This window comes from Hypanus sabinus, chromosome 1 (genome assembly GCF_030144855.1).
Source record: "Hypanus sabinus isolate sHypSab1 chromosome 1, sHypSab1.hap1, whole genome shotgun sequence".
In the NCBI taxonomy this organism is placed as follows: Eukaryota; Metazoa; Chordata; class Chondrichthyes; order Myliobatiformes; family Dasyatidae; genus Hypanus; species Hypanus sabinus.
This window is the reverse complement of record NC_082706.1, coordinates 156,484,826-156,495,041: the sequence shown is the minus strand read 5'-3', so window position 1 is coordinate 156,495,041 and position 10,216 is coordinate 156,484,826. Positions and strand designations below refer to the sequence as shown.

At 40.9% G+C, this 10,216-nt stretch overlaps 1 protein-coding gene across 1 annotated transcript in view; it reads right to left on the bottom strand.

Moving 5' to 3' along the window:
- Window positions 1-854: 854 nt before the first annotated feature.
- The window catches only part of myom1a (myomesin 1a (skelemin)), a 180,343-nt gene continuing 170,981 nt past the window's right edge, over window positions 855-10,216 (bottom strand). Inside the window, exon 40 of the mRNA XM_059979587.1 lies at window positions 855-981. Within this exon, the coding sequence (XP_059835570.1) occupies window positions 934-981 (48 nt within the window). The 3' untranslated portion in view covers window positions 855-933. The remainder of the gene's footprint in view (window positions 982-10,216) is intronic.

Genomic DNA, 10,216 nt, shown 5'->3' with positions numbered 1-10,216 from the left:
ATACAAACTCCTTACAGACAGTGGGGGGGAATTGAACCCCAATTTCCTGAATTCTGATACTGTAAAGCATTACACTAACTGCTATGCTACCATCCTGTAAATGGTTAAATGGAATCTCACCAGAGGGTAGATAGAATCAGGAATACACTGTACCAGTGGGTGAAGGACCATAGACCATAAGGCCATAAAATATAGGAGCAGAATTAGGCCATTTGGCCCATCGAGTCTGCTCTGTCATTTCATCATCGCTGATCCAATTTTCCTCTTAGGAGGCAGTTATTCTCATAACATTCAAGAAGTATTTGGACAAGAACTTGAATTGCCCATGATTGGAAGGCTATGGACCAAATACCAATAAACAAGCTTAGTACAGACAGACAGACACATGATGGACAAGGTGGGCAGAAGGGCCAGTTTATGTGCTGTACACTCGCAAGATTCTTTGAATCCATAATACTCTTGCTCTGAAATATTTCACAAGTTTGTTGTTTAGTTTGTCATTTTTTATTTACTAATTTGCTACCTGAGAAAATACCTTAATGCATTAGTTGCTCAGCTTTTATTACAACATCACTGTTGCTGGTAAGCTTGAACTCAAAGAGCTGGTGCTGAGTAACAACTGGAAGATAACTAGATTTTTGCTGACATCTTCTTTGCAGATCAGTAGAGAGCACCATTGCTTTGCTGCTGACTGCAGAAACCAATCCTAAATATTCGAGCAGAGCTTCAGCGAGTACCAGTTCAGAAAGTTTAGATGGTCTTTAGCTCTCTAAACCAAAGCACGAGCCATTTACTCACCTTCGTCTGTATGGGTAACAGTTTTTCTTCCACATGCATTTTTTGTAGTGTCTTCAGTCAGTGATTCCTGAACATTGCCCGCAGCATCAGCAACGTACATTGCCATACAGATTTCTCCAGAGGCTTGGACAATCATCAGCTAGTCAGAAAAACAATTATTTGTTTACACAAAGATGATATGTCCTGTGTATAAATAATAAAACACAGAAAATTTAATTATTACAATTACATGGTGGGTTACCATCTTAACATTAATCACGACAAGGTATGGCTACATTACAAAATGAACATATTTAAAATGATGATTTATTTGAATAATCTTTTATATTTTTGTATAATTTGAAGGAATAGTACTATAAGGGATGTGCAAAATAGATATCAGTCTACATACAACATTGAAATCTACACAATATGGAAACTTCATCAGCAAAACACAAAAAATGCTGAAAGAACTCAGCAGGTCAGGCAGCAACCATGCTATTTTGAGCCGAGAACCTTCATCAGGACTGATAAAGTCTGCTCTGCCATTTCATCATGATTGATCCATTTTCCCTCTCAACCACATTCTCCTGGCTGCTCCCCGTAACCTCTATGCCTTGACTAATCATGAATCTATCAACCTTTGCTTAATTATACCCAGTCACCTGGCTTCCACAGCTGCCTTTTTCAACAAATTCCACTGATTCACCATCCTTTGGCTAAATAAATTCCTCCCCATCTCTGTTCTAAGTGGATGTCCCTCTATTCAGAGGCTGTGCCCTCTGGTCCTAGATTCTCCCACTATAGGAGGCATCCACTGTATCTAGGCCTTTCAGCATTTCAATAGTTTTCAATGAGATTCCCCACTTATTCTTCAAAATTCCAGCAAATGCAGTCCCAGAACCATCAGACACTCCTTATACGATCACCCTTTTATTCTCAGAATTGTTCTCGTGAACCTCCTCTGAACCTCCTCCAATGTCAGCATATTCTCTCTTAAATAAGAGGGCCAAAATGGCTCACAATATTCCAAATGATGCCTAACTAGTGCCTCTTAAAGCCTCAGCATTTCATCCTTGCTATTGTCCACAAACTTGGTCACAAAGCCCTCAATTCTGTCATCCAGATAAAAAGAAGTGGTCCCAACACCGATTCGTGTGGAACACTACTAGTTACTGGTAGCCAACCAGAAAGGGCTCCTTTAATTCCCACCCTTTTCCTCCAGCCAATCAGCCAATGCTCTATCCATGCTGGCATCTTTTCTGTAATACCATAGTCTCTTACCTTGTTAAGTAGCCTTATGAGAGGCACCTTGTCAAAGGCCTTCTGAAATTCCAAGTACACAAAATCCACTGATTCTCCTTTTTCTATCCTGCTTGTTATTTCCTCAAAGAATTCCAAAAGATCTCTCAGGCAAGATTTTATCATGTTCTCCAAGTACCCTGAGACCTCACCCTTAACAATCAACTTCAACATCTTCGCAGCTGCTGAGGTCAGTCTAACTGGCCTAAAATTACCTTTCATCTGCCTCCCTTCTTGGAGAGTGGAGTGACATTTGCAACTTTCCAGTCCTCTAGAACCATGCCAGCATCCAGTGACTCTTGAACAATCATTACTAATACCTTCACAATCTCTTTGGCTACCTCTTTCAGGACCCTGGGGTGTAGTCTCTGATCCAAGTAACATACCTAACTTCATACCTTTCAGCTTCCCAAACTCCTTCTCCCTAGCAACCGCAATCATTTCTGCCACCTGGCAATCTCAAACTTCCAGTTTGCTGCTCCTGCCTTCCACAGTGAAAACTGATGCAAAATACTTATTCAGTTCATCTGCCGTTTCCTTTTCCCCCTTTACTACCACTCCAGTGTCATTTTCCAGCTGTCCGATATCTACCCTTGTCCTTGTTTTACTCTTTATACATCTGAGAAAACCTTTGGTATCCTTTTTGATACTATTGGTTAGCTTACCTTTATATTTCATCTTTTCCCTCATAAGGTATTTTTAGTTGGCTTTTGTTGGTTTTTAAAGCCTCCCAATGCTGTAACTTCCCACTAATTCTTGCTCTATTATATGTCTTCTCATTTGCTTTAATGTTGCCTTTGACCTCCCTTGTCAGCCACAGTTTCATCATTTTGTCCTGCCTTTAGAATGCTTCCTCTACTTTGGGCTATGTATCTATCCCATGCCTTCTGAATAGCTCCCAGAACCTCCAGGCATTGCTGTTCTGCTGTCATCCTTACTACTGTCCCCTTCCAACCAACTTTGGCCAGCTCATCTCTCATGACACTATAATTTCCTTTACTTACTGTAATACTGGTACATCTGACTTTAACTTCTTCCTCTCATATTATGATCATTACTTCTCAGGTTCCTGTACTTTAAGCTCCATAATTAAGTCCGGTTCATCACACAACACCCAATTCAGAATATCTTTTCCCATAGTTGGAGCAACGACAAAAATGCTCTAAGAAGCCATCTCATGGGCATTCTATAAATACTCCCTCTTGGGATCCAGCACCAACCTGATTTTTGCAGTGTATTTGGATATTAACATGCCTTTTCTCCCTCCCATTGTTATTTGTACCTCACATCCTGGCTACTGTATGGGAGAGGCCAGTATATAACTCCCATCAGGGACTTTTAACCCTTGCAGTTTCTTATCTCCACCCACAAGGTTTTTATATCTTCTGATCCTATGACACCTCTTTCTAAGGATTTGATTAATTTTTTTACTAACCGAGTCACGCCAACTGCTCAGCCTAACTGGCTGTCCTTTCGATACAATGTGTATCCTTGGATGTTAAGGTCCCAATTATAAGCTTCTTTCAGCCAGAACTTAGCAATACCCACAATATCAAACCTGACAATCTCTACCTGTGCTATAAGATCATCTAAAATACTGCACCTATTCAAATATAGCACTTTCACTCCTGTATTCATCACTCTTTATGATTTTGTCCCCATGTTACACTCATCCCACTGACTGCTATTTTGCCCTTATCATCATCTGTCTGTCCTTCCTCACATTCTCAGTACACACTGCATTTGTTTGTATACCAACTATCCCATCCACAGCCCTATCACTCTGGTTCTCACCCCCCTGCCAAATTAGTTGAAAACCCTGTCCATGAGCTCTAGTAAACTTGCCTGCAAGGATATTGGTCCCCCTGGGGTTGACGCGTAACCTGTCCATTTTGTACAGGTCATACCTTCTACCCAATGATTCAGAAATCTGAAGGCCCAGTTCCTCAGCCATTCATTCATCTTTCAAGTCATCCTAGACCATATGACGTAGGAGCAGAATTGGGCTATGTGGCCAATCGAGTCTGCTCCGCCATTCAAACATGGCTAATCCTTTTTTTCCCTCCTCCTCAACCTCATTTCCCAGCCTTCTCTCCATAACCTTTGATGCCATATCCAATCAAGAACCTATCAATCTCCACCTTAAGTACAGCCAATTACCCTGCCTCCACAGCTGCACATGGCAACAAATTCCACAAATTCACCACCCTTTGGCTAAAGAAATTCCTCTGCATCTCTGTTCTGAATGGATGCCCCTCTATCCTAAGGCTGTGCTCTCTTGTCCGAGAGTCACCCACCATGGAAAGCATCCTTACAACATCTTCCTTGTCTAGGCTATTCAACATTTAAAAGGTTTCGATGAGATCCCTCCTCATCCTTTTAAGTTCCAGCAAGTACAGTCCCAGTGCCATTAAACTTTCCTCATATGATAACCTTTTCATTCCTGGAATCATCCTTGTGAACCTTCTCTGGACCCTCTCCAATGCCAGCACATCTCTTCTCAGATGAGGAGCCCAAAACTGTTCACAATACTCAAGGTGAGGCCTCACCTGAGCCTCAGCATCACATCGCTGCTCCTGTATGCTAGACCTCTTGAAATGAATGCCAACATTACATTTGCCTTCCTCACCACTGACTCAACCTGCAAATTAAATTTTAGGGTGTTCTGCACAAGATCATTTCTAATCCTGCCATAATCCCTAATGCTACCTCTTTCAGAACCCTTAGGTGCAGTTCATCTGATCCAGGTGACTTTGGGTCTTTCAACTTTTTGAGCACCTTCTCCCTTTTAATAGTAACTGCACCCACTTCTCTTCCTTCACACACTACAACATCTGGCACACTGCTAGTGTCTTCCACAGTGAAGACTGATGCAAAATACTAATTTAGTTCGTCTGCTATCTCCTTGTCCTTTGTTATTATTTCTCCTGCCTCATTTTCTAGTGGTCCTATATCCTTTCTCATCTCTCTATTTTTTACATACTTGAAGAATCTTTTACTATCCACTTTGATATTATTTGCTAGCTTGCTTTCATACTTCATCTTTTCCCTTCTAATGATTCTTTTAGTTGCTCTCTGTAGGTTTTTAAAAACTTCCAAATCCTCTATCTTCCCACTAATTTTTGCTTTGTTGTATGCCTTTTCTTTTGCTTTTACAATAGCTTTGACTTCCCTTGTCAGACTCGGTTGTACTATTTTGCCATTTTAGTATTTCTTCATTTTTGGAATACTCATGTACTGCATCTTCCTCATTTTTACCAGAAATACACACCATTGCTACTCTGCTGACATCCCTGCCAGCAGCTCCTTCCAATTTACTTTGACCAATTCCTCTCTCATACCACTGTAATTTCACTTACTCCACTGAAATCAGACTTCACTTTCTCTCTATTAAATTTCAAGTTGAACTCAATCATATTGTGATCACTGGTTCCTAAGGGTTCTTCTACCTTAAGCTCCCTAATCTCCTCTGGTTCATTGCATTGCACCCAATCCAAAATAGCTGATCCCCGAGTAGGCTCAACGATAAACTGCTCGAAAAAGCTATCTCTTAGGCATTCAACAAAGTTATTCTCTTGAGATCCATCACCAACCTGATTATCCAATCGACCTGCATGTTAAAGTTTCCCATGACTATCATAACTTTTGACACGCCCTTATCTATTTCTTGTTGTAATCTGTGATCCACCTCCCAGTCACTGTTGGGAGGCCTGTATATAACGGCCATCAGGGTCCTTTTACCCTTGCAGTTTCTTAACTCAACCCACAAGGATTCAACATCTTCTAATCCTGTGTCACATCTTTCTACTAATTTGATGCCATTCCTTACCACTAGAGCCACACCACCCCCTCTGTCACCCTCTGATACAACGTGTACCCTTGGACACTCAGTTCCCAACTACAACCATCCTTCAGCCATGATTCAGTGATGGCCACAGTATCATACCTGGCAACCTGTAATAGTGCAACAAGATCATCCACCTTATTTCTTATACTACGCGCATTGAGATACAACACCTTGAGTACCGTATTTGCTACCCTTGTTGATTTTGCATCCCTAATGTACTGATACTCACCCTGTTGGCTGTGACTATGTCCCATCACCTGCCTGCCCTTCCTGACAGTGTAACTGCACACTATCTTTACTTTTTTACCATCCGTCCTATCCTGAGTCCCATCACTTTGGTTCCCATCCCTCTTAGTTTTAGTTAAAATTAGTTAAATTAGCTTAATGCCTTTCCATCAGCTCTAACAAACTTGCCTGTGAGAATATTGGTCCCCCTCAGGTTTAGGTGCAACCTGTCACTTTTGAACAGGTTATACCTCCCCAGAAGATCTCAGTGATCCAATAATCTGAAGCCCTGACCCCTGCACCAGCTTCTCAGCCATGCATTTATCTGCCAAATTATCCTTACTGGCGTGTGGCACAGGCAGCAATCCAGAACTTACTACCCCAGAGGTCCTGCTTCTCAGCTTTCTACCTAGCTCTCGAAAATCTCTTTTCAGGACCTGTTTGTTTTTCCTTCCTATGTCATCGGTACCAACATGTACCAAGATATCTGGCTGCTCTCCCTCCCTCTCCAAAATGTTGTGGATGCAATCTGAGATGTCCCTGACCCTGGCAGCTGGGAGGCAACATACCATCCGGGTGTCCTGTACATGCTCACAGAATCTCCTGTCTGTTCCCCTCATTATTGAGACCCCTATCACTACCACTCCCTTCTTCTCTCTCTTCCCCCTGCACCACAGACTAATGCTCAGTGCCTGTAACCTGGTCACCATGGCATTCTCCTGGGAGGTCATTCCCCACAAAAGTATCCAAAGCGTGATATTTGATTTTGAGGGGAATGGCCAGAGGTGTGCTCTGCTCTAACTGCCTATTTACGTTTCCATTCCTCCTGACAGTCACCCAGCTACTTGCCTCCTGCAACTCATCCTATTCTTGTCCTCACTGGCACTTGGCACAGGCAGCACTCCAGAGATTACTACCATGGAGCTCCTGCTTTTCAACCTTCTATCTAACTCCCTAAATTCTCTCTTCAGGATCTCATCCCTTTTCCTACCTATCTCAATAATCTGGTTACTAATATCCATACCTCGGCATAGCATGTCCAAGCATGGGTCAGAGGTGAAGTCTACCTGGAAGGTGAGAGAGGTTGCCTCAAATAGCATGCACCTCAAATAGTCTCTGACAACTGCCCAGCTCCTGGCCTTCACATGTGGTTTAGTTACTAGTCCAGTGGACCTAGTTCTGCTGACACAAGAAGGGGCAAAGGTGGGTTACGAACTCTTTAAAACCAGCTTTTCAGGCAGTAGAGGCTTGTCATCTGTAGTTGACAGCTCATCTAGAAGGAAAACTCTGATTTTAAATCTCTGCTACTTTGTGGCTATATCCACTCACTGGGAAGGCTTCAAGAGTAAACCTTAAGGAAAACTATGGAGCTGAAGTCACTATGAGGAGTTCAACACTGACTGGCAACTCCTGCAATATCACAGGTGCCATATCAACCTCTGCTGTTCCTTTGGATTCATCAGTTGTGTGGAGAGGGACAGCCTGCTACATAAGCAACAACTTTCTCTCCATATTGTACTACCCTGGCCTTGTGTACTGATTTGCATAGGCAGCTCGGATGCAACATTCATATTCAATGCTGATCAATGGAGGATCTACTAATTTCCTTAGGAGGCTGGACAGGAGAGATGTTAAGATGTTATCATTAGTGGGAGAGCCATGAACAAGGGGAAGTAGCGACATAATAAAGGGTCGTTTATTTAAAACTGAAGTGTATGGAAATTTCTTCTGTCAGAAGGTAATAAATCTCTGGAATTCTCTTCCCTTGAGGTTGATGGAGCCCATATCATTAAATATATTTAGTTACCCACCATCATCCATATCTAGATGGGCATAGAACTCCAGCAATTTCATCAAATATATTGGTTATGGGTTGCTTAACCCTATCTGTAGCTTGATGTTTCCATTTTTCAACATGCACATTGCCCTATATTGTAGCATCTGGTTTGCCAACTCATTTTTAAGCTTACTGAGTTGGTTCTGCAAAACAACACTGGCTATCTAACCAATATCTCTCTTGCCATTTTAAAAAGATTTTTCTTCATATTTCCATTTTATTAAGCTTTGCTAGTAACTTTTCTGCTATACTTGTTGAGAGCTCTCCATTCATGGTGTTTCCTTGAAGAGACATCAATAAGATTGACAGTAGTGGTGGAAAAGATTCTTTGCTTTCCATAGTTCTCAGGATTTCTTTTTATCACTTGTGATTGATGAATCAGCAGAATATGTTTCAGTTGGTGCAAATTGATATACAAGGTATGTTATACTCACTCTTGGTTCTTAATGATACTAAATGCTAAAACAGTTGAGAATTAATTAAAAAATATCGTTCATCACTAGATGAAAAATACTCCATGGAATATGAGAGAAAAATACTCAGACTGAAAACCTGCTGCCTAATAGATTTAGAAGGATGACACAATAACCTGGGATATAATAAGAGCTGTAATTGGGGTTCCAGTGCCTACATCAATCCTGAACAATTCCATTGAATTCCAGTAGGCTGGGTTCAAGAGGTCTCCAGTATATCAAACCTCTCATATGGGTAAAGTAGACACAACAGCAAGTCTGAGCTGACATTGTTAATTGAATTGTGAAGTTAATTAAACATGCATGGAGCCACACGGACTGGTACAGAAAGAGTGTTTAACCCATTGTGGTTGTTCAGCTCTTTCATAGAGTTCTCCTCCCCACCCCACGCCCAGCTCTATTTTCATTAGCATGTAAATGCTTTCCTTATTGTTATATCCATTGAAAAAGACAATTCAATGTTCCATTTTACAAAAATTACTTCTTAAAACTGTGCCATGTTTTGTAGTAGGTGCATAAGGAGAATGGCTCCTGGATTAACTTCTATTCATGCAGATATCTGCAGATTAGATTAAAAATAAGATGACTTCTTATTTAGAGGAACCTGTTCAGTCATTACTTTCACACCATCAAATTGCTAAATAGTTTTTATGCACAAATGTTATTATTTATGCACACAAAAGTATGTCAAATATTAGGTCAGATTGAGGTTACTTGTATCTCAACTGTTTTGGTGGACAATGTTCTGCCCTGTCTATAAATGAACTTAGACAGCCAGATCTTCTGCAAGGCTAGGAGTGGGTGATGGACAGTAGTGGTGGTGATGGTAGAGGATGAGCTGTGTTGGAATTAGAAAGGAAGGTGATAGGAAATGTTATTGTAGGCTAACCTTCCTAACTGCACCTTCATCAACACCATGACTTTGCTGGTACCAGCTCTTTATCGAAGTACTATTTTGCCATGAAACACATTGCAATTCAGTTTGAGTCATCAGGTGTGATAGTTGTCAACAAGGAAATAAGCAGGCAACTTTTTCTTTCTCTCCTCACTTGGTTAGAGTCATTACTGCAGAGGCATCAATGCTATTTGCAATCCACAAGGTCAATTCAGACTCTTTCTGTTCTGCTCAGAGAATCTTGGATTCTATAAGTATTGGTCAATTTTAAAATTACATATGAAATTTACAGTTAACTATAAATGTGTACACAAAGTATTACAGTAATAAAATTGTTTAGGAGCCAAATGAAAGAAGTGATACATTGCAATAAATTTTCAGATTTGTGACAAAAAAAATTAACTACAGAAATGATTCCACATACAATGAGCCAAGGGAAAATTAATTGCAGAAAATAGAAGCTGATAGTGTGTGAGTTCAAATATTGGTGAATGAAGATTGACTGGGTAACCAGCTACTAACATCAGGCAAAATGGAATTTCTTCTTGTTGTCAAGTGGTAATGATTGGTGTACCACAGGCCTTGACTTCAATGTTCAAAGTAACTATTTTTTACAATCTTTCAAAGTGTTTAACATGATGTATAATATGGAAATCTACAGAGGCTTTATAAGGCATTGCTGAGGCCTCACCTTGCGTATTGTGATAATTTTGGGCCCCTCATCTTAGAAGAGATGTGCTAGCATTGGAGAGGGTTTAGAGGAAGATCACAAGGATAATTCCAGGAATGAAATGGTTATCATACAAGGAACCTTTGATGGCTCTAGGCCTGTACTCACTGGAATTCAGAAGAATGAGGGG